Source organism: Trichosurus vulpecula, chromosome 2 (genome assembly GCF_011100635.1).
Source record: "Trichosurus vulpecula isolate mTriVul1 chromosome 2, mTriVul1.pri, whole genome shotgun sequence".
In the NCBI taxonomy this organism is placed as follows: domain Eukaryota; kingdom Metazoa; phylum Chordata; class Mammalia; order Diprotodontia; family Phalangeridae; genus Trichosurus; species Trichosurus vulpecula.
Genome location: NC_050574.1, coordinates 178292263 through 178317739, shown reverse-complemented (window position 1 = coordinate 178317739; position 25477 = coordinate 178292263). Strand labels below are relative to the sequence as shown.

The window sequence follows — 25477 nt, the reverse complement described above, 5'->3', positions numbered from 1 at the left end:
CAGACCCCTTTTGGAGTACTAAAAACTTGTAAGTCCCAAGCCTATCATCCTTGAGATCCTGGAGTTAACACAACACTCAATATCCAAAGACAGCAGCAAGAGCGCCTGCCTAGATCTTTCCTCTGAAACTGTGACAGAGGCCAACTCTTAATATCTTGAAGTCAGGAAGTAAGCTGGAAGGAAAAACAAAAAAGGAACCTCAACATAATGAACTATCATAGTAGCAGGGATGCTCAAGACAAAACCTAGAAAAGAATAACTCCAAAACATCTATAAAGTATCACAGAAAAACACAGCTTAGGCACAAATTCAACTAGACTTGCTGCAAGATAAAGCAAGTGTCCTGTAAACAAAAAAAAAAGTTTAAAAAGACTCTTGAAAATGTAAACTGTCTCATAGTAAAAACAGTAACCTGCAAAACAGATTGAGGAGAAAAAAATTAAGAATCATTCAACTATTTGAACACCATGACCAAAAAAGAACTTAGACATTCTGCTCCAAGAAATCTTAAAAACAATAACAAGACTGCCCAGATTTTTAGAACTAGAGGGCAAAGTGGAAATAGAAACAATCCACCAGGCATCTCATGAAAGAAATTTCAAAATGGAAACTCCCATGAACAGCATAGCCAAAATAGAGTTTCCAGGTCAAGGAATAGCATAAAGCAGCCGGAAAGAAGGAATTCAAGTATGAAGGTCTATCATCAGGCTCACGTATGATTTAGCAGCTACCATTATAAAGGAACAGAGACCTTAGAATACAACATCACAGATGGCAAAGGATATGAGTTTATAGCCAAGAATAACTTATGAGTATAATAGTACAGGAAAAAAATGAATCTTCAATGAAACAGAGGATTTCCAAACATTCCTGATGAAAAGAGCAGAACTTCAGAGAAACTCAAGTTTAAACCCAGAAGTCAAGGATAAAAATGTAAACATAAATGAACAATGATACATGACTAAACAAAAGTTAAACTGTTTACATCAAATATGGGGAGATAATACAGGTGTCCTTTCTGAATCTTATCATCAGGGTTCATAGAGGGAGTCCAACTAGATAAGGCCTAGGAGTGCTTTTGTTATGTTTCTGTAATTTTAAGAAAAGAACAGAAAGAGAGGAAGAGGAATACACTGGGGAGTGGAAAGGAAAGGAAGATTAAGGGAAATTATATCATATATTTGGGGTGCACATGTAGATGGATAGCTATATAAATAAGAAGGAAAAGGCAGAAGGGAGTGGCTGACACCTGAACCTTACTCTCTTCTAAACTGTTCCAAAGGAGGAAGACCACAAACACAGACACAGAGTTGGCTATAAAAACCCATTTCACTCAATAGGAAAATGGGGTGGGGGGAGGAAGAGGAAGGAGACTAGATTATGTATAAGAATATTTATAGCTCTTTAAGTGGCAAAGAATGGGAATCTGAGGGGTGTCCATAAACTGGCTAACAACTGAAAAGTTACAGTGCCTCTGTGATAGAATACTAGTATCTTGAACTCTAATCAGTGTAATGACCAACCAAGATTCCAGAGAACTAATAATGAAACACGCTACCCATCTCCTGAAACAAGGGTGAATGACCCAGGATGCAAAGTGAGACAAACTTTAATTTTTTGGACATGGCCAATGGGGAAATTTGTTGTGGTTGACTACATATGTTTGTAATGGGTTCCCCCTGCCATTTTCAATGGGGAGGAGGAGCTTGGGGAGGGTGAAAAGGTGGATCTTGGCTGGTTAAAACAAAAAATATTTTTAAAAAATAAAGCAAATATACTATAATAAGATGTATATAATGTGGCACTGAAAAAAGGAGAGGAATTAAGAATTGTGAGAGATTTCACCATCTGCACAGTAAAAATAATTGAAATAGAAAAATCTGAATCTACAATGGCAAATCTTACCAAACAAATAAAACGGAATAACGGCATACAAACAGAAGTGAAGGGTAATCTGGAAGAAAAGCAAACACTACTAAAAGAAAATAAGTTCTCTATTTAAGCAAAAACGTTAATGATTTCAAAGAGAATCCATACAGACAACCTAAGGATTATAAGTCTTTCAGAACACAAGTCATACAGTAACAGCTGGTATAATCTCTATGAGAGTCATCTGAAACAGGAGTTAAAATAGGATAATGGATCTAATGTGGGAAGGTACTTCAGAGGTTATCTACTTCAATCCCTCATTTGATAGCTGAGAAAAATTGAGGTCCAAAGAATGTTAACTGACTTGTCCAATCGCATAATGTCAGAAAAGGGGGAAGGACCGTAAACAAGAACCTCACAGGACAAAAAGACATGAACATATCAAGGTCTGCAAAACCGAAAGGAATATTCCACGTACTATGGAAGGCTCTGTCAGTGAAACTATTGATTCACAAGTACAAAGCATTCAACAAACATTCATTAATGTTTAATTTAATGAACAAAGAGCTAGGGATACAGAGTTTATTAAAGTGATACATACTCTGTTCTCAAAAAAAAAAAAAACAAACCAAAAAAACCAAAACCCCACCACAAGTCAAAAAACCTGAACACCAAGATACAAGAAAACTGCCCATAATTTCTGAAAACAGAAAAGAAAATACCAGTAGAAAGAATGCAAAGATCACCTCCAGGAAAAAACAAGGCTGCAGACATGTAGTGGCTAAATTTAACAATTCAATTCAGAAATAAGAAATTCTTCAAGTGACTAAGCCCAGTGACTTGAACTAGTCAAAAACAGGGAGACGCTCTCTCATTATGGTTGGGTGCCAACTCCCTTTTGGCTCCTTTCTTCTCTCCTTTCTAAGCCAGAGGCTGTTCTCTTTGGCAAAAAGAAGGTTAAGAATTGAACAGTTCTGCCCTTTCTCGGTACTATTATAGTTCTATTCATCTTTTACCAGCAGTCCCCATCCTCTTTTCTCCCCTCTATGCAGGGAAAAAAAAAATCCTTTTACATATGCAGTCCTTAGCTTTTTCAAATGGCATAGGCTCGTTTGAGGTATTAGCACTCCTATTCTTTATAAAATAACTTTTGTTTCTATCTTTTGTTTTGCTTTAAAAGCACAACCACATCTCAAACTGTATGTCTCATAGGCATCACAAACTCACCATATGCCAAATAGGACTCCTTACCTGTCCTCCCAAACCTGTTTATATTCCCAAAGGTTAGCACACTACCTGCATACAATAGTAGCTTAATAAAGGTTTACTGACTTACCCCTTTTCCTGACTTCCAACCCACTCAAATTCTAGTGGCTATTTCACACTAAATGTCATATAGAAAATGACTAGTTTGGCATTCAAGTCCTTTACAACTTGGCCCTTCCCTACCTTACTACCTTTTATTCCCCTTCACACACTTTACTCTCCGGCTATATGTTGTTCTTCAAACGTGACACTCCGTATTTCCCAGCTGGCCCCCATACCTGGAATGTTTTTTCTTCTCACTTCAGCTTTCTTGTCTGAAGAACTGTCTAAAACCTCACCTTCTCCAAGAGGCCTATCCTGGGCCTCCCCATGTCTAAAGCTTCTCCTCTGAGATTACCTCTAATTTATAGTACAGATGTATGTGTATATACACATCTTCATTTATGTATATACACACAAATGCATGTGTATATCTTGTATGTTGCGTGAGCTCCTTGAGTGCAGGAACTGTGCTTTTGCCTTTGGATTGTCAGTGCTTGGCCTGGAATATAGTAAGCACTTTATGACTACTGTTTTAATTTTACCTTTACATCCCCAGCAAACAGTGGTTTCTAGCACACAGTAGGCACTTAACTGCTTTATGGGATTCTTTTTTTAAAAAAAAGATCAATTTATTCATCTTTTGTTTTTCTAATTACCTATTTTTCCTACTTTATTCCTCCACCATCTTCTCCAAGAGAACCATCTCTTACAATAAATTTTAAGAGGAAGAAAAATAAGTTTAGCAAAACCAACCACCATTTTGAAAACACCTAATGTTATATTTAAGTGTTCTATGCCCACAATCCCAGACCTCTGCAATGATAATAATAATAATAATAATAATAATAATAATGATAATGATACAGGGAGGTATCTTCTCACACGATTCTTAAACAAAACGGAGAAAGTTAAACAGCCTCTCTCAGAATGATGAAGCCAGTGCAACAGTTTGACTGAACTGCCTTTATGAATTCTCTGGCTATTATAGTGGTTACTTTTCTACATAGAACAAAAGGGTTGCTGGGGAGCAGGGACTTACCAGCTACCACAACTCATCTCTTGTTCCTCTAAAACTTACTGAATGACCCTGTTTCTGATAGCATCTATCACTCCACATTATCATTCATTCCTCAGAGCACAAGCAGTTGCTTCTTCCTCAGAGTCCAATTCTTTCTTCTTTGGGAGGAACTTCACATCTGTTACTCAGTTCTAAGTGTTCATTGACCCTTGTAGTTTCTTTTTAAATTTAATTTTTTTCGATTTACAAAAATTTAATTCTCTTCCTCCACCACCACCCCCATTGGAAATAAAAGAAAAAATAAACACTCGTAACAAAAGTATGCACAGTCGAGCAAAACAAATTTCCACATCGTGTCTATGTCCAAAAAGTATGTCTCAGTCTGCACCGAGTCTACCACTTTTTCAGGAATTGAGTAGTGTTCTTCATCTAGTGGTCCTCTGGAATCATGGTTGGTCACTGAATTGATAAGAGATCTTAGTCTTTCAAAGTTGTTTATTTTTACAATGCTATTATCATTGTATAAATTGTTCTCCTGGTTCTGCTTACTTCACTCTGTCACGAGGGTTCCCTCAAAATGTCCCTTTCATTATTTCTTACAACACAATGATATTATATTACATTCATATACCATGTGTTTAATTACTTTCCAACTGATAGTCACTCTGTGGTTTCCAGTTCTTTCCCACCATAAAATATGGGTCCTTTTTCTCTTTCTTGGATTTCTTTGGGATATAGAAGTGGTATCGTTGGATGAAAAGATATGAAAAGCTTAATAATTTTTCAGGCAAGTTACAAACTACTTTCCAAAATGGCTAGACTGGGGGTGAGGAACCTGCGACCTCGAGCATGTGGCCCTCTGGATTCTCAAGTGCAGCCCACTGAATCCAAACTTCACAGAACAAATCCCCTTAATAAAAGGATTTGCTCTGTAAAACTTGGACTTGGTAAAAAGGCTATCCCCAAAGGCCTAGAAGGCCACATGTGGCCTCTGGACTGCAGGTTCCCCACCCCTGGGCTAGACTAATCAACAGGTCTACTAACTGCACCAATGTGCCTGCTTTTACTTATGGCTATTGAGATTTATTTTTTCTTTAGAAAACTGACCAAGTTTTTCTGATAAAGATATCATTTTCAAACTATAAAAGGAATTGATTCAAAGTTCTAAGAATAAGAGCCAAGTACATGGTCAAACGATATAGAGAAGAAAGGTAAGCTATCTATATGATATAAATATTGATATTTCATTTGAGAAACAGGCTCCAAATAACCAATAGAGAAAACAAAACTTGAAACAACTCTGAGGTTCCATCTCATCCATCGGATGGGCAAAGTTGACAAAAATGGAAAATGAAAACGTTGGAGGAGAGGCAGAAAAATCCACACACTGAGGCAATGTTGGTGTGAATGGGTAAAGACAATGTGAAAAGCAACTTAGAATTAAGCCCCACCCCGCAAAAATTACAAAACTATGAATACCCTTTGACTCAGCAAAACTGCTATTAGGCTTGTACCCTAAAGAGATAGAGGAAAGAGGAAAAGGTCCTATATGTATAAAAAATATTTAGAACAGCTCCTTGTGGGTGGCAAAGAAATGGAAACTAAGGGGGCACTGGGGAAAGGCTAAACAAGTTATGCTCTATTAGAGTTCATGGGATGTAACTGTGCTGTAAAATGAAGAGGTCTCAGAGAAGACTTGTATGTATTGATGCATAGTGAAGTGAGAACTAGGAGAACAATATATGTAAAAACGAACAATTACCAAAGCCTTAAGGACTTACCAATGCAGTGATCAATCATAATTCCAGAGGACCAATGATGCAGAAGGTTGCTACCCAGTTCTAGACAGAGTTAAAGGATTAATATACAAAAAGAAATACATTTTTGGTCGTAGTAAGAGAGTTTGTTTTGCTTGACTGCTACAATTTTGTGTTTCTTTTTCCCCGTCTCTTTGGGAGGTTGGAAGGGTACAGGGTAGGGGGGGAAGATAAAAGCATTCCAATTTAAAAGAGAATTTAAAACCTGAAAATCGATTGTTTATATCCTTTGATCATTTATCAATTGCAGAGTGTCTCTTATTCTTATTAATTTGAATAGTCCCTTATGGTTTCGTAGATTTAGGCCTGGAGCCTCAAAAGTTATGTAGGTCAATCTCCTAGTTTTACAGAAGAGGAACATCTGAGCTTTTGTGGTACATTTTTCTACTCTTAAGGTCTTCTGGCATCCATCTGGATTCCTCCCTGCAAACTCTTAAGACTTTCTCTTCATAATGAAGCCCTTCTTTAGTTTAAGGTGGATATTTCCTTCTTCCTGATCATCTGGAGAAGAATTACTTGAGCCTTTCATTTCCAGAAGACTGAATATGCTTCACTTTGAATATAGATACCATGAACATGATAGAAAGATAAACATTACACCCTTTGTCTCAAATGGCTAATGCATTTATTGTTTACTACATATGCCCGGCACCGTGCTAAGTGCTGTCAGTACAATTCCTACTCTCAAGGAACTTACACTCTAATACATTCATAATAAAGGGAAACCGGCAAAGAGACGTGAGAAGGAAGAAATGTACTTCTGGGGGTGCCAAGCAGCAGGTGAGGAGAGGAGCACATGTGGGGATAAGCAGGAAGTGGAGAGTGAACAGCATGGCTGGGTTTTATCATGATTCACCAATTACTGAGTCAGCTTCAGGGTCAAGTCATCTCCAGGGGGTCAGGGAGCCAGGGTGAAAGGGAAGCAGACTGGCATGTAGGTAGAACAAACTGGAGAGTTATCCAGAAGTGAGGAGCGAATGGGATTTCTCATGATATGGTGGCAGTAGGAAGAGATTCATCAATCTCTGAGTACATAGAGTTATCCCTAGGGGGGCATGCAGATGCAGAAATTTATGCAGCTATTGCAAAACTGTTCTTGCTCTCCAAACCTATTGCAAGAGAGATCTTCAGTATTTTGCTGTTCTTGCTAGTAGATACCCTAGAAATCTGCTGGAGTAAACTGCTTCTGGCGGGAGTTAATTCCAGATTTGTCACTCCTTATTAGCATACCTTGGCAGTTCAACTTTCTTTCTCTTCTCTTACCATATCTTGCCAACTTCCTTCTCTTCTTTCTTAATTTCTTCTCATCAAGGACTTTCCACATTCTTCAATAACAAGTGAGGCTTTAAATAAGGAGGCAAGCTTCACAAAGACACTTGCTCTTACCAGAGAGAGTAACAGGTACAAAGTTCAAATGAAAGAGAGATTTCCAATAAATATTTAGATTTTCCAGATACTCCTGGCTTTATGAATAACACTACTGACTGCATAAAGTTCCTGAAAGAAAATTATAGGGTCTTGCTCAATGAGATCCTTGGCTACTGAAGAGAATTCACAGAAAAAATTCCACACAGGAAAAACCAAAGAGATGACAAATGCAAATTTCCCAGGTGATAGCAAGTACTTAAAGGGACAGGCCACTGAGTATGTTAGGGCATAACATAAGAAGACAATAATATGGTCAAGAATTAAACAGGAATTAAGAGAGTAGGTTGAGTTTTATTTTGGAAGTTGTACAGCATTGTTCACAATCCCAACTTATTTTTTTGGCTCCAAAGTTCACTTTGTTAGAATCACAGAATCTTAAGAATTAGGGCCTTAGAAATCATTTAATTCGATTCCCTCATTTTATGAATAAGGAAACTGGCACTCAGAGAGGACAACTGTTTTGTCCAAAGTCACACATATAATGTCACAGTTGGGATTTAAACTCAGGTAACTCTAAACCCAAATTCAGTACTCTTTGCACTGTCATGATGCCCCCTACATTTGGTCGCAAAGCATGGAAAGTAAGTTTTTAATAGAATCAAAATTTTAAGTGACCCAAAATGGTAAGGGAAGACACATGGTGGGTATAAAAAAAGATTACAACATATTGCCATCGATGACTTGAAAGGAAAGAAATGGCGTAAAGACCTGACTGGAAAAAGGAGGAAGTGCACATGTTGCACAGGAAGAGAGAAGGACCAAAGATGGAAAGAGTTTGAACACTGCCCTGGTGTCCACGAAATACAGTTAATTAAAATAAATTGATCCTGAGTGGAAGACTTATAGGAACATATGGACCAAAACAGTGCATAACTATCAGTTGCAATTTGCATTGGTGGAGGCAATATCCACAATGTTGAGCTCATGTATCTATGGAAGTATTTCAACCTCAAACTGGATACTCCTATTACACATGCCCATTTATCTTTTGGAAACTGAAATATGATTCCCCAAAAGGGCCCTAGATACTTACCAATTGAAGATAAAAATCAGAAGGACTATTTATATGACAAACCACAACTGACACATTTGACAATTCTTTTGGTAATATAGGTGGATGGTATCTTAAGGTCGGTTCAGATGGAATACTGGGTGACTGTGACCTAAATCTAATAAAAAAAAAACCAACCAAAAGATAAGTAAATAGTTAAGATTAAAAACTTTTCAAATTTCTACCTTGTCCCAGTGATTACCTCTGAAAGAAATTCATGAACATTTAAATCCTTAATTACCTAAAATAAGCTAGGTAATTCTCAATTTGTCAATTAAATGCTATTTAGCCCCTCTCTTCAATCTCTATTAAGAGATTTCAATATTCTATTTAAATTCAAATTGAATTGTAAAACAGTAGAGGTAAAAGTTAAGTTTTGGCCTCTCCCCACCCCCCCCAAAAAGATATTTTACAATCATGCATTTGGATACTTTTATAGTTATCTATGCACCAAGTATAAGAATAATTTGTAAGCGTTAGCTGAAGTAATCCCATACAGTCTCTATGACTTTGTCTATAAGTAAATCAGCCCTCATTTAATTCCCAAGGTCCTGTATGAGACCTTTAGGACATCTCCTCTTCATTAGTGATCTTAAACAAGAACGTCCCTAGTCATTCATATTCTCCAAGGGGTGGGGAACCTGTGGCTTTGAGGCCACATATGGCCTTGTAGGTCTTCAAGTACGGCCCTTTGACTAAATCCAAACTTCACAGAACAAATCCCCTTAATAAAAGGATTTATTCTATAAAACTTGGACTCAAACGGCCACACCCAAGGTCCTAGAAGGCCACATGTGGCCCTAAAGGCCCAGGTTCCCCAGCTCTGGTTCAGAGAGTATGAATGTGACTAGGGAGTAGTCACATGTTGCACGTTTTAAGACTTCCTTTAAAAATAATTCATTTTGATAGTAATTACTTTAAATAAGCATGTCCTGTTAGCAGTGCATCTCATACATAATTGAAGGGGGAAGGAGGGAAAAAAATCAAAGTGGTGTATAACCAGGATCACAGCGAAAGATGTAAAAAGCGCTCACTGTCTTATAATTTCCAAGACCAGTGATTTAACTCAATAACTATGATTCCTAAAAATGTAGAATTTCATAACAGATTATTGGATGCACTAAAGAAAAAATCATCTACATTTTAGGTTTTTATTCACATTCTGAATCATAATGCACCAACTTAAACTTGGTCTCCCTGTCCCCTGTAGCTAATAAACCAAATAATTTAAACTTTTGTAGTCATAGAATGTGGCTATAGCAGCCAATGATAGATAGTATGTTAGCAGTCTGGAGCTAATTGTGACTTCAAATCCCTTGGTTTTTTTTAAATATATGATTTTTTAAAGATTAAAAATGCTGTTCTTAAAGCCCTGATCTTAAAATAACAAGCTATCTTCTCAAATAAGATACATACCTTGCTAATTCCATAAAAACTAATGCTTCTCTAAGAGATACTGGCATATCACTGCTTATTTTATTTGCTGGAGGTTTCTTGAGATCTACAATAAGCACACCATCTTCTTCTCGAAAGACTTTCATTAGAACAGCTTTGTTGTTCACCATTTTTAAAAATTCCATTTTAGCTTCTTCTCCCCAGCCTTCATTCTATTGAACAAAAATCAAGTCAATTTAAGAATTATAATACTGTTATTACAACATGTTCTCTGGAAATAGATTGTGATTTTCTTCTCTACAAAATGTAATCCTAAACAAAAGTATCAGTCAGATCACCAAATAAAGAACATACTGAAAAAAGCAGTTGATACCAGAAACCAAAAGACATTACAATATGTTTCTTATATGCTGACTTTTCAGCCTATGCTAACACAACTAACCATATCAAGTGTTGTTTTATCATCATGACATAAAGGAAGAAAGAAGATCTGGGACAGAGTATATATTATATAGCACAGACAAGTCATTTTACTTCTCTAAGGGTCAATTTCAAAGAGATACACTACTACTTGTCATAAGCAATGTGGATCGGTCATGGAGTTGGGAAGACTTGGGATCAAATGTTCTGACACACACCAGTTATGTATGACCAGACAAGTCACCTAATCTCTCAGTGACCCAGGTAACTCTCTAGGACTAAAAATTATAAATGAGTTACAGAAAAATTGCCAATCTAAGTATGAATTTCTCATGTGGAGCAAAGCACCTTTTGAAATGAAATACTATATCTTAGAAACTGACCTTCATTTTGGTTAAAGTGAGAAGTCACATTTTGTCTTTGTCTTGGTTCCCTCACCACTTCAGCCCTTGCTCAGTATGTAAAAGTTTTGTTCACATTCCAATTCTACTGCCAAATCTTCTAGAACAGACTGATTCATATGTACTATTTTAAAATTTTCTTTTAACCTAAGAGAACCTATTCTTAAAAAATACTAATTAACATTTGTTGATTTAATTACTCACCGAACTCTGTGGAACAATATCCTTTAATGAGCATGGCAATGCTAATGGATGGAGATCTCCTAGCAGTGCTTCAATATACGAATCAGGCTTTCTTATAACCATACATAGATCATTTACCACTAAACGTTGTAGAGCACTGTGTCCTGGTCTAACTATGTTGCCATCACCAATCCTAGTGAGAATTTAAGCAACATGTTAGAAATAGTAATTCAATCCTGAATTCTTATCCATTCTCAAATTACCCAAGTTCAAAAATTTAGGAGAATGATAGAGACAGTAGTCCAACTTCCTTATTTTACAAATGAAGATTCTGATTCTAAGAGAAAGGAAGTGACTTGCTTGAGGTCCCACAGGTAGCATGTGATGGAGGTGGGCTCTGAACCCAGGTTTTCTGACCCCAAATCCAGTGTCCTTTCCACTATAGTGTCTTTCATTAATAAATAGGAATGACTTAGTCATGGATCAAATTTCAATTTACTTATAAAAACTGACCAATGAAGTTACAATGTTATATTTATTGGTTAATTCATAAAAGCTCTGTGCCAGTGGCAGATTTGGCTTCTCACAGAAATATTTTCTGCTCATTTTTAATTGATGTAGGTCAGGGCTGTCCAAAATGCTGCCTGTGGGACCACATGCAACCCACAGTGCAAATTATGCAGCCAGACTACAAGCATAGAAATTTACATAAATGCTTTAGTGAACGAAGCTGAGCTACCCCAGCAGAGGTCACATTAAAATGGCAAATCAACATAGCTCTGACATAGGTGATTAACTACCCAAATGGGAGAAAAATAATATATTTAACTTAATCGTATTTTAATTTTAAAATCATACTACCACTTACCATAAGTACTATTTTATAGTGGAGAAGATTAAAAAAAACCCAACAAACCATTTCCCTCAAGTTCCCCAACATTTTTTATACTGATGAATGATTTTTACTACTTTATTAAGAAATGAAGGGATGAGGAAAAAGCAAAATAAATTAGTTGTGGAATTGAGAGGTTCTTGATAAGCTGTCATGACATATAAATCTTTCTCTTTTTTCCCCCAATTCATTTAAATATGATACAAAGCACAAACAAAAGGAAATTAGAAATGTCATACCCTGAAACAGCTAAGACTTCAGAATTTCCAAAGTCTATCATGAAAACTTGCATCAGCGCAACGTCACGGATTGGGTATTTGGTAGGACCACAGGGCTTCCCTACATTTTTATTTTCAATAGGAATTAATTCAGTGATAGTTCCACGGCACCACATTCCATTTTCTATACTGCTGACAAATATCTTTGCACCTAGAGATGGAAAAACACATCAAACTAATTTTAAGGACAAAATGACAAAAAAATTTTTAAAGGTGCAAAAACCCCTTTGATTTAATATCAAGTGAATTAACTTTACTTTGACAGAGATTTAGAGATGCATTCATTAATTTAATTTTTTACATGAATATTTCAGAGGTCACCAAAAAAAAGTACAAGATATGGTTTCCAGACTTCTCTTAGACTTTGGAATCCGGATGTAAAAATAACGAAATTACACCAAACAGTTAAAACAACAATGCAAGGCAGTCACATGAAAATCTAAAAAGGAGTAGTATGGATAGTAGATGATATAAGAATTAAGAGAAGACTGAAATCATTGGGAATTGGTCAGGGATAAGTTTTGACACATTATTTCATTGGCTTCCAGAATGTCACTCTTTCTTAGATACTTTTCTGTTCTTCTAACTACTCCCCTTCTGTTTCCTACAACTTTACTGTCCTCTTTCCTTTATTTAGGTGATCCCTAAGGCTTGTATCCCTCATCTCTCTAAAAAGAGACCTATCTTGATTTCCCAGTTATTAGTGTTCTCCCTCTTCTCCAAGTAACATATTTAACTATTCAATTTCGCAAACATTTATTAAGGCACTGTATTAGGTGCTAGAATATAAAAACAAAATGAAACTGTTACCAAGGAGCTTATAGTCCTCTGGGTATAAAATGTGTAAAACAGAAAATAATTACAAGTGAGAGAGTACTAAAAATTAGTTATGGTAGCATGAAAAAAGGCGTAAGATGTGCTCTGATGGAAACTAGGAGTTCTGTAAGGCAGGAATCGATCTATTCCAAGCAAGGAAGGGACCAACCACTTCTACAAAGGTGGAAGACAGAATCTTAAGGATATCATAATAGCTAGCAAACCAGTTTTACTAGGATGGAGTAAATGGAAATGATAATGAATTAAGAATGGTAAAATAAGTAGGAGCTAAACTGTGTATGCCAAGCTGAGGACTTTTTATTTCACCCTAACAGCAACAAGGGGTTTGTTGAAGATTTCTTAGCAGGAGTGACAGTCAAATTTGTGTTTCAAGTATAATTTGGCAGCTGTATGAGACACATATTGGCATAGTAGATAGAGAGTTAGCCTTGAAAAAGGAAAGATCCAGTATCAAGCCCTATCTCTGCATCATATTGTCTGTGTGACCCTGGGGCAAGTCAATGAACCTCTCATTGTTCCAGACAATTCTTAGATTAATAAAAGATGATGACTTTCACTGGTAGAGTTTCCTCACCTAGAATTTCCCATACTTTGCCAATGAAATCACTGGTCTAGTCTCTACCTCAATGGAGGAGAATTAGAGAGGAAAGAGACTGGAGAGCAAGAGAGACTCTTTCAAAAGACACAATGACAGATTATAAGGTCTCACATTAGGACAGAGGCCGAGTGCACAGAAGGGGATGGATGTAACATAGAGAACTCACTTGGCAATTGCTTGCATGTGAGGACTGGGGAAGATAGAAGAGTCAAGGATAACTAACATCAGGAACCAAGAATAAAAAAGCATTCAAGTGCTTACTAGGTTGCCAAGCACTGTGCTAAGTGTTTGGGAGATGAAACTAAGCTTACAGTCTAATAGAGGCAGACAACATATTTTTATAGGGAAGAAGTATGCAGGGAGGAGTGTTTCAGTTTGAAAAATCACAGAAATGGTGAGCATAGCCAGAGTGGGATATAGTGGACAGAGTCATAGCAGATAGTCACCTTCAAAGAGAAAAAGGGAATTTTTGGATGAAGCATTGGTCTGGAGGGAAATAAAATAAGTTCTGTTTGGGAAATCTGAGATGCCATTGAGATATTCAAGTAGAGAGATTTAGTAAGCAGCTAGAACTAATGTTTAGGAAAAAAGATTATTGCAGATATAGATATATATTTGCAAGTTATCTCATGTACATGATAATTAAACCTATGAATGGTGAGATCACCAAAAAGAAAATATATAGAGAACAGAGTGTCCATGAAAGTAAATGCCTTTGGGGGTAACAAAGTCATGGAATATGGTCTAAATATATTACCACCAAACTGCTAATTTTCCCAAATATATTTGTTAAACAATGAACTTGCCGTCAGCTTATCAAATACCAATCTTTTATATATTTATTGCAGATATTCCATCATTCTATTTCACTTTTCCCCCTGCAGCAGATCTTCTTGATGATACTTACTATAAATGCTTCAATGCTAAAACATATGCCCACTTTCATTAACTTAACTGTCTTCTTACGTGCCCCTGATATTCTTTCCTGTTTTGTAATGTAAATTTCATTATGATCTTGTTAAACTATATAAGGGAACCCTTTGGTATTTTGGTTGGCATTATATTAAAATACAAATTAATTTAGGACTATTGTCATCTACCATATTAAGATGAACTACCCTTCAATATAAAATGTCCCACATGGACTGTTCCAAACCTCTACACTCAAGCCACAAACACAATAATCCTCTTCCTATTACCTCTTGGCAGATCTTGCCAGATGCTTCACTGAAAGAAAAACTGATCATCTACTTTCTCCCCAACTTCACAAATGCAGATGACCTCATCATCATCCCGTACATTCTTTATATTCTCTGAGGAAGGGATGGCTCTTGTTGCTAATATCAGCTCTTCTTCTTGTGACCTTGGCTCTGTCCCCTCTCATCTCCTCTAGAAGCTTGGCCCTTTTGTCATCCTCTCTCCTCTTAGTATTGGACCTCTCTTCTTCCACTGTCTTCCTTGCTGCCCAAATACACCCCACATTTTATAAAACTTTCACTTGACCATACCATCCTTCCAAGCTGTAGTTTTGTATTTCTCCTCTTTCACAGTCAAACACTTAGAAAATGCTACCTATATCTTGTTGCCAACAATCTCACCTCTCACTCATTTCTCAATGCTTGGTCTTCATTCCTCACCACTCAACTGCGATTGCTCTCTCCAAAGGTAAGGACCTTGTCATTGCTAAATCCAATGACCTTTTCTTAGTCCTCATTCTTCTTGACTTCTCTGACTGACCACCTCCTTCACCTTCTAAATACTCCTTTCTCCTTGAATTGTTTCTTAACTCTGCTCTCTACCTTGGCTTTCTTCTAGACTGGTCAATCATCTCAGTCTCCTTTGCAGGACTGTCATACAAGTCCCACTTTCAAATGAGGACTCTTTCTTGGACCCTATCTAGTCTTTCATTAGTTTCAATGGATTCAACTCTCACTCATATGCATATAAATCCCAAATCTACATATCCAGTTCATCTCTTTCTAGAGCTTCAATCAATCAACATGGTATTAAGTTTATTACTATGTGCCAGGAACCGTGCTAAGTACTGAGGATACAAAAACATATATGAAAGAGTTCCTGCCCACAAGCAGCTTGAACAACACATACATCTTAAATATATGTAAAGTACTGCAAGGTAATTTCAGGAAGAGTTACTAGCAAGCAGTGAAGAAATAAAGCCCTCATGCATGGTGCTGGAATCAAACAGTGAAGGAAGCTAAGGATTCAAAGAAGTGGAGGTTAAGTAAGAATTAATGCCAGGTAAAAGAAACAATCTGTGTAAAAAACATACAAAAGATGGTAGATTGTTACGCATAAGGAAGAGCAAGAAAATCAATTTGGCTGCACCACTGCGTGTGTGAAGAGAAGTAATTAGCATGGAAAAGTAGGGCAGAACCAGGTTGTGAAGGGCTTTAAATGACAAACTGAGAGAATTGACTGTTGCAACTGTCCAAGTGCAAGATATCTCAACGTGGTAGATGATAGATTCAAGAGCTATTGTGGAGGTAGTAGAACATAAAAATCTGGCAACTAATTGAACATATTCTGTGAGGTGAAGGAGAATGAGGACTTGTAAACCTCCAAGACTGAGGAGAAAGATGAGCTTTGCTTTGAATACAATGAATTGGAAATATCTATGTGATATTCAGTTTGAAACATCCAAGACGTAGTAGGACTGGAACTCAGGAGAGAGACCAAAGCTAGACATAAAAATCTGGGTCAGGTACGTAGAAATAATTGAACGTGGGAATGGATGAGGTCACCACCAGAGAACATAGAAAGAAATGAGAAAATACCCTAGAGCAGAGTCCTGGAGTTCGCTGATGTTTGGGAAATAGGATATGCATGATGATTCAGCCAAACCAGTGAACACTGGATAGATAGGTAGGAGAGAACCAAAAGAGAGTAGCCTCATGAAAACCCAAAGAAGAAAATACCTAGGAAGGTGGTCAATAGTATCAACTTCTACAGATATTAAGAAGGATGAAGAATGAGAAAAGATTATTGGAACCCTCTTGGTACCCTAGCTCCCTTTAAGACTTTAGCTCAAGTTTCAATTATGCTTTGTTCACGGAGCATAGCACCTACTCTGATGTGTGCATGCCATGCTGAGCAATCTTGTGCCGGTGTCTCCTATGTCACACAATCAATTCCAAAGTTCTTAAGAGAGACCTTGAGAGTGTCCTTGTATTGCTTCTTCTGACTACCATATAAGTGCTTGCTTTGTGTGAGTTGTGCTAAGTATTTTGCACATACATCATTTGATTTTCACAACCCTAAGAGATGGGCACTATTATTATCCCCATTGGACAATTTACTAAGAATAGGGGGGTGTCAGAAAAGGCTTCCAACAGCAGGTAGTACCTAGGCTCTCTTTTGAAGAAAGCTAGGGACTCTGAGGCAGAGGTGAGGAGGGAGAGAATTCTAGGAATGAGAATGCCCATATAAAATCAGGGAGGCTGCAGATTTTATGTCCACGAAACAAGTTGGGTCAATGTGACTTGAACTTAAATACTGTGACAGGGCCAGTGAAGTAATACATGATCAGTATGCAAAGATAGGGACTAAATGGTGAAGAGCTTTATAAGTCAGCTGAAAGAATTTATTTAGCATTGCTCCTATCAGAAAATACAATCTGCTTTACAATAGTCTACTTCATTGACACATTGAGGGAATTATTTTGGGAAATGTAAGCTGCCTACATTATTATTAAAGGTATCTTTTTCCCCCTAGATAGCTTTATATATGTTGACAAAAACATGGGAAACTCTACTCCTTTGAAAGATCTGTTCTTCTGATAGACTACTCAGTGAGTTCCAACCAGTGTTCTCTCTTGTGTTTTTTTTTAAAATCATTAGTGTACAATGATGCTATGTGATCACATTCTATGAAAACTGAACATACATGAATAAAATTTGGTGTTGAAATTAAAAAAAGACTTTAGCTCAAGTGAAACTTCCTTAAAAAAGTCTTTCCTGATACGCTGTTAGTTTCTCTCTTCTCTGAAATTTCCCTCCAAATGACTTCTCAATACCTCTACCTGGCTGTTCTTCCATGTGGGTCTCAAATTCAACATGTCCAAAACCAAGTTAGTTTTCTTTCCCTCTAAATCTATCCCTTCCCCTACCTTACTTTTTTTTTTTAATTAAAGGTTAACACCTCAACAGCAAGAGATAGAAAGAGAAATTCCATTTAAAGTTACTGTAGACACTATAAAATATTTGGGAGTCTATCTGCCAAGACAAACCCAGGGCTTATATGAACACAATTAAAACCACTTTTCACACAAATAAAGTCTGACCTAAATAAATGGAAAAACATCAGTTGCTCATGGTTAGGCCAAGTTAATATAATAAAAATGACAATTTTACCTAAATTAATTTACTTAATTCAGTGCCATACCAATCGAACTACCAAAAAATAATTTTACAGAGCTGGATAAAACAAGAAAATTCATCTGGAAGAACAAAAGGTCCTAGGGAATTAATGAAAAGAAATGCTAGGGAGGGTGGCCTAGCCGTACCAGATATTAAACTGTACCATAAAGCAGCAGTCATCAAAACTACTTGGTACTGGCTAAGAAACAGAGTAGTGGATCAGTGGAATAGGTTAGGTACACAAGATGCAGTAGTCAACGACTATAGCAATCTACTGATGTCTGATAAACCCAAAGAATCCATCTTCTGGGTTAAAAAGTCACTAGTTCACAAAAACTGCTGAGAAAATTGGAAAATGGCATGGCAGAAACTGGGCCTAGACCAATATCTTACACTGCATACCAAAATAAAGTCAAAATGAGTTCATGATTTAGGAATAAAGGCTGATACTACAGAGCAAGGAATAGTTAACCTGTCAGATTTATGGGAAAGGGAAGACTTCATGACCCAACAAGAGACAGAGTGTTACAAAATGCAAAATGGATAATTTTGATTTTGTTAAATTGAAAAGGTCCTGTATAGACAAAGCCAATGCAACAAAGATTAGGAGGGAAGCAGAAAACTGGAAGAAAATCTTTATAACCAGTGTCTCTGATAAAGGCCTCATATCCAAAATATACAGGGAACGGAGTCAAATTTATAGGAATACAAGTCATTCCCCAATTGAGAAAGCATCAAAGGATATGAACAGGCAGTTTTCAGAGGAAGAAATTAAAGATATCCACAGGCATATGGAAAAAATGCTCTAAATCACTACTGATTAGGTACCACATCCCTCCTGTCAGACTGGCTACCTAAATGCTGGAGAGAAAGTGGGAAAATTGAAACATTGTTACATTGTTGGTTGTGAACTGGTCCAGCTATTCCAGAGAGCAATTTGTAACTATGCCCAAAGGGCTATAAAAATGTGCATCCCCTTTGACCCAGCAATACCACTTCCACGGCTGTATCCCAAAGAAATCACACAAGTGGGAAATGGACCAGTATGTACAAAGATATTTACAGCAACTCTTTTTGTGGTGGCAAAGAATTGGAAATCAAGGCGATGCCCATCAATTGGGGAATGGCTAAACAAATTGTGGTATACGAATGTAATGGAATATTATTGTGCTATAAAAACTGAAGAGCAGATGAACTTCATCATAACCTGGAAAGACTTACATGAACTGATGCTGAGTGAGGGGAACAGAACAAGGAGATCAATATACACGATTACAGACACATGGAATCTGTAAGGACTAGACTTTGCTCTTCTCATCAATGCGAAGTTCAATGATATGATAGTAGATATACATAGTAATTAATACAAAACATAGTTTTGTATAGTGAGGCCAATGACAGGGATTGGATAGGAATCTGGGTTATCTTTCAGACACGTGATATCAAATAGAAGAGTCAAGTAACGTTGTTTCCTTTGTCATCGCTCATGCTCCTAGTCATCCCTATCAGCACACTGTTCTATGATCCTCTTTCCCATATTGCTAAAGATAGATTGTTTTGTTTTCCTTGGTTATCCTCAGACCCAGGTGATTTTGAACTTCTTCATTCCTGAATTACCTAATCTCAGAATTGTAGGCCATAGGGTCCTACTTCTTCTACTCTTTCTTTAAAATAGTTTCCTGACTAAATCTAACACACCAGTCTCTTTTTTGCTTTCATCTCCCTATCACAAAGTCTAGGGTCACTTCTTCCTTATGGGTAGAATCAGAGCCAGAGAGTTGACCTTTTCTTGCTTGTTCATTCGATTTCTAAAGAATGACATTATATTACTGGTGTAAGAGGGGAGAGGGAGAGAGAAAGGTGGGGGGAGAGGGAGGGAGAGGGGGAGAGAGAGAGACACAGACAGACACAGAGAATTGCCGATAACATAAGTACCCCATTACTGCTCTTATCAAGCCTGCCAGACTTAAGACCTTTTTTTCTGGAATCTCTCTATCTTTTAGAAACTATATTCTGTAACATATTCTGATGACACCATTTCTGTTCCTGCTTCCACAGCTCAATACCTAAATGCTTTCCCTCTTCCAGTTCTGACATTCCTTTGTGAATATAATGTTTATTCTACCTCCCCTTGAACCCAAAGATCTTGTTTTTCTTTTGAATAAGGTATGCACTTCCAGAGCGCTATTTCAGTCATCATTATCCACCAATCAAATCTCAGTGGTATTTGCCTAGAGGTCATATATGCCCCAAATAGATGAACTTTAGGAATGCTTTCTGGAAGAATCACTGGAAAAGTCTTGAGAGAGGATCAATCTCCTCTGGCATACACGTTCTGATAAGCCAGCAGATCTCTCACCTCTTATGAGGATAACAAACTGATGTCTTGGCAGTCTCAGCAGGGAATTCATCAAACATCACTCTCCCTTTCTTCTTTCTCTGACCTTTAATGGATGATTCTGCTGAGAGCCTCAACTGGGCCCTCACTGCTGCTAGGCAATCCTACTACATCCTCCCTATCTCCTTCTATCTCCTTAAATATCCCATTGTTCCTCTTTGCCCTGCTCTTTTAACTTAGAACCTTGCCTCATATTTTACAGAAAAAAAATTGAGGCCATTTATTGTGAACTCCCTCTCCTACCTTCTTCCTTATCTCTTATCACTCAGGGGCCTTCTGCCACTTTCTCCTGTCAGCTATTTCACATGATAAGTGGCCTCATTCCTTACCAAGGCTAACTCTCTAACCATTCAATCCCATCTTCTCTAAGTCTTCTGTCATCCCAACTCTTTCATTTGTTTTCATCTCTCCCTTTCTACTGGCTCACTTCCTACTGCCTATAAACATGTCCATGCCTTTCCAATCCTGAAAAAACCCTCACTTGATCCTTCTATCCCTGCTATGATCCTTTTGCTCTTCTGTCTTTTGAAGCTAAACTCGCTGAAAAGACAATCTGCAATCAGCACTTTCCTTTACTCTCCTCTCATTCTCGACTCCTTATAATCCAGCTTCTGACCTTATCAATCCACCAAAACCGCTCTCTCCAAAGTTACTAATGGTCTCCAAATGGCCAAATCCAATGGCCTTTTATCTCAATTCTCTTTCTTCTTGACCTCCTTGGCAGCCTCTGACACTGCTGATCACTCTTTTTTCTAGATACACTCTTTCCTCTAGGTTTTCAGGACACCATTCTCTCCTCATGTCCTTCCTATCAATCTGACCACTCCTTCTCTGTCTCCTTCACTGCATTCTCCTTTAGACCATGCCTTCTGTCGGTGTCCCTCAGAGTTCTGTCCTGGGTCCTCTTATCTCTATACTACACTTGGGGATGTGATCAGCTCCCATGAATTCAATTACTATTTCTATGCTTAAAATTCTCAAATCTACCTTTCCTGCTGACCTCCCATCTTACATACCCAACTGCCTTTCAGACATCTTGAAATGACTGTCCAATAGACATCTTATATTCAGCATGTCTAAAACAGAACTATCTTTCCCCCTAAACCCTCCCACCTCTTTTCTTCCTGATTACTGTAGAGGGCAACACCACATTCCCAGTCCCTCAGGTATGCACCCTAGAAGTCATCCTGGATTTCTCATTATCTCTCACCCCATTACCACCCCATATCCAAGCTGTTCCAGGGCCTGTCAATTTCACTTTTACAATATTTCTCAAATGCACCCCCTCTTCTCCTGACAGTGCCATCACTACTCTGGTATAGGCCTTCATCACTTCATGCCTAGACCACTGCAATATTCTGCTGGTAGGTCTGACTCAAATCTCTCCTGGCTCTAATCAATTCTCCATTCAGCTACTAGAGTGATTTTCCTAAAACACAGACCTAATTACATCACACCCATACTCAAACTCTATTACCTTCAGGAATAAATACAGAATGCTGACTGGCATTTAAAGCTCTTCATAACCTAGCCCCCTCCCATCTTTCCACTCATAGTTTACCCCTGTACACACTCTTTGATACAGTGATACTGGCATGTTTGATCTTCCATGAACAAGACATTATATCTTTCTGCTCCAAACAGTTTTCTCTGGTCTCCCATGCCTAGAATGTTCTCCCTCTTCTGCTCTAACTTACCTGGCTTCCTTTAAGTCCCATCTAAAATCCCATCTCCTAGAGGAAGCTTTTCCTTAACCCCTCTTAATTCCAGTGTTTTACTGAATTATTTCCTATTGATCCTGCATATAGCTTAATTTGTAAATATCTGTATGCTATCTCCCCCATTAAACGTTAAGTTCCTTGAGGACAGACACCGTCTTTTGCCTCTTTTTTGTATCACTAGCACTTAGCACAGTGCCTGGTTTATAGTAGGCACTTAATAAATGTTTACTGAATTTAATTATTGAAAAGCACTGTGGATTATCATTCTTTGAAACACAAGCAACTTGCTCCTCAGAGAAGAAGCTCTAGCTGCCTCCTTTTCTGGAAAAGCTACTACTACTTAGTTGCAAATGTTCAGTGATCTTCTTTCCCTTTCTCCCACCTCTTGATAGAAGACAAGATTCCCTCCCTGTCTCTTTAGAGCTTTTTTGTTCTTTGTTTTCACACTAAAGTCTATCAGTTTTTTAAAGAAATTACTTTATTTCCCTTTATAACTTGGGAGAGTGGAGAGATGCTAGTCAAGCCCCTTCATCATCTGTCCTAAGAGGGAGACCAGTCTGCACCAAGTATGAATAAGAATTATGTGGCCCTGGCAGAAACACAAACATTGGCATTTAGTGCAGGTGCCTGTTTGCTCTCCATCACCTCTTGTCTTTCTTGCTATTTGTTTCCCTGGGAAAACTTCTGTGGCCAACTGCTTCTGGGGGCCTAATGTTATCAATTTCAACTCACTGAAGCCTTGTCAACTGTAAGAGCAGTTCTTCTCCTCTAAGAACAAGCATTATCTATGACAGAGATAAGCTAGAAGCCTTTCTAATTAGATCTGAGATGAAACAAAGATGTCCACTTATCATCATTATTATTCAATATTGTATTAGAAATCATAACTATAGTAGTAAGATAAAAAAAATAAACTAAAGAATAGGAAATGAGGAAACAAAACTATCACTCTTTGCAAATGATATGACGATCTACTTAAAGAACCTGAGAGAATTAACTAAAAATCTAGTTGACACAATTAACTTCGTAAAGTTGCAGGATATAAAATAAGTCCATATAAATCATCAGCATTTCTATATGCTAACAAAACACGCAGGAAAAGAAAGAGAAAGGCCATTTAAAATAACTGCAGACAATATAAAATACTTGGGAGTCTACCTGCCAAGACAAACTCAAGGGCTATATGAACACAATTAGAAAATACTTTTCATACAAATAATTTAAGACAGAGCTAAACAATTAGAGAAATATTAATTGCTGATGGGTAGGCCAAGCCAATATAATAAAAATGACAAGTCTACCTAAATGACTTATTCAATACGAGACTACCAAAGAATTATTTTTATAAAGCTCGAAAAATAAGTAACAAAATTTACCTGGAAGAATAAAAAGTCAAGAATATCAAGGGAATCAAGAAAAAAAATTAAAGTAACCTAGCAGTACCAAATTTCAAATAACACTATAAAGTGGTAATCATAAAAAAAGTCTCATATGGTAATGGCTAAGAAATAGAGTGGTGAATGAAAGGAATAGATTAGGTATGTAATACAAAAAAATAAATGACCACAGTAACGTAAGTGTTTGACATATCTAAAGATCCCAGCTATTAGGGCAAAAACTCACTAGCTAACAAAAACTGCTGGCAAAACTAGAAAGCAGTCTGGCAGAAATTAGGCATAGTCCTAAGTCTCATACAAAGATAAGGTCAAAATGGCTACATGACAGACGTAAAGGGGGATTATCATAGCAAATCAGGGGAGCATGGAATAGTTCATCTGTCACATCTATAAATAAGGGAAGAGTTTATGACCAAACAAGAGATAGAGAGGGTCGTGGAAGGTAAAATGAATTAATTCAGATTCCATAAAATTAAAAAAGTTTTTGCAAAAACAAAACCAATGCAACCAAAATTAGAAGGAAAACAGGGAAAAATTTTGCACACAAGTTCCTCTGATAAAGACTTCATTTCTCAAATACACAGGGAACTGAACTAAATTTATAAAAATAAGTCATTCCCCAATTGATAAATGGTAAAATAAGAGGCATTTTTCAGAAAAAGAAATCAAAACTATCAATAATCATATGAAAAAGATGCTCTAAATAATTAATAGAGAAATTCAAATTTAAAACAACTCTGAGGTGCTACCTCAAACCTATGAGATTGGTTACTATGACAGAAAAGTAAAGGACAAATTCTGGAGGCAATGTGGAAAAATAAGGACACTAAAGCACTGTTGATGGAACTGTGAATTAGTCCAACCATTCTGGAGAACTTGGAACTATGCCCAAAGACCTACAAAATTGTGCATACCCTTGTACCCAGCAATACCACTACTAGGTCTGTATGGCAAAGAGATCAAAGAAAAGAGAAAGGACCTATTTGTACAGAGATATTTACAGCAGATCTTTCTGTGGAGGCAAAGAAGTAGAAATTGAGGGGATGTCCATAAGTTGGGGAATGGCTGAATACATTGTGGTACATGATTGTGATGACATACTAGTATGCTCTACGAAATGACGAGCAGGACAGTTTCAGGAAAAACCTGGGAAGACTTTTATGAACTCGTGGAAAGTAAAGTGAGCAGAACCACAACACTGTACAGGGTTACAGCAGTACTGTAGCAATGATCAAATGTTAGCTATCAAATCTTAGATTAAAACTTAGCTACTCTGTTCAAGCCAATGATCCATGACAATTCCAAAGGACTCATGATGAAAACCGCTACCTCCAGAGAGAGAACTGATGAACTGAGTGCAGACTGAAGCATATTTTTTCCACTTTATTTTTACTGCATTTTGGGGGCAACATGACTAATATGGAAATGTGTTTTGCGTTACTTCAAATGTACAGTGGGCATCATATTGCTTGCCTTCTCAATGGGTGGGGGAGGGGCTGGAGGGAGAGAGAATCTGGAACTAAAATTAAAAAGAATGTTAAAAGATGAAAAAATAAACAAATGTTGAAAATAACTCCCCTCCCTCCCAAAATAAAATTCTGTTCCTTCTCTACAAATTCTGTTATATGTAATCCTAGTTTGTGCATTTAAAATTAAGGGGCCATAGTTAGTCAACATTTTTACTTGGAAAATACCTACGAGCAATCCAAAAAGCATGTCACGGTATAACTGCTATATAAGCAAAAGGACAATAAAATTACTAATTGTTTTTTGTTGTAGGTTCCACTTAGTCATCTTATCTCCAAGAATATTTCCTTCACCTAAAAAGTTGAATAATGTTATATTCCCCCTGCCCATTTAATAATTTTTCAAAGTCATGTATCGTTTAAAAAGTTTACAAGTATATAGGATGTGTTTAATTAACCTACTTATATAAATATAACAAAATAACATTTATGAGACTATTATCTCCTTCCTGCTGTTCAGGAGCAAAACCATTATATTCAGAGATTCTTCTACCTATCCAGGTCAACATTGCTATACTGAAGTATCCTCGACACAAAATATTAACATTTTTGAGTGATATTTCT

At 37.2% G+C, this 25477-nt stretch overlaps 1 protein-coding gene across 1 annotated transcript in view; it reads right to left on the bottom strand.

The window, feature by feature from the left end:
* The window catches only part of RNF17 (ring finger protein 17), a 131285-nt gene that overhangs the window by 63742 nt on the left and 42066 nt on the right, over positions 1-25477 (bottom strand). The window contains exons 13-16 of the mRNA XM_036746300.1: positions 12022-12211; positions 10912-11083; positions 9908-10098; positions 8474-8609 (exon numbers count right to left, since the gene is read on the bottom strand). Of these exons, the coding sequence (XP_036602195.1) occupies positions 8474-8609; positions 9908-10098; positions 10912-11083; positions 12022-12211 (689 nt within the window). The remainder of the gene's footprint in view (positions 1-8473; positions 8610-9907; positions 10099-10911; positions 11084-12021; positions 12212-25477) is intronic.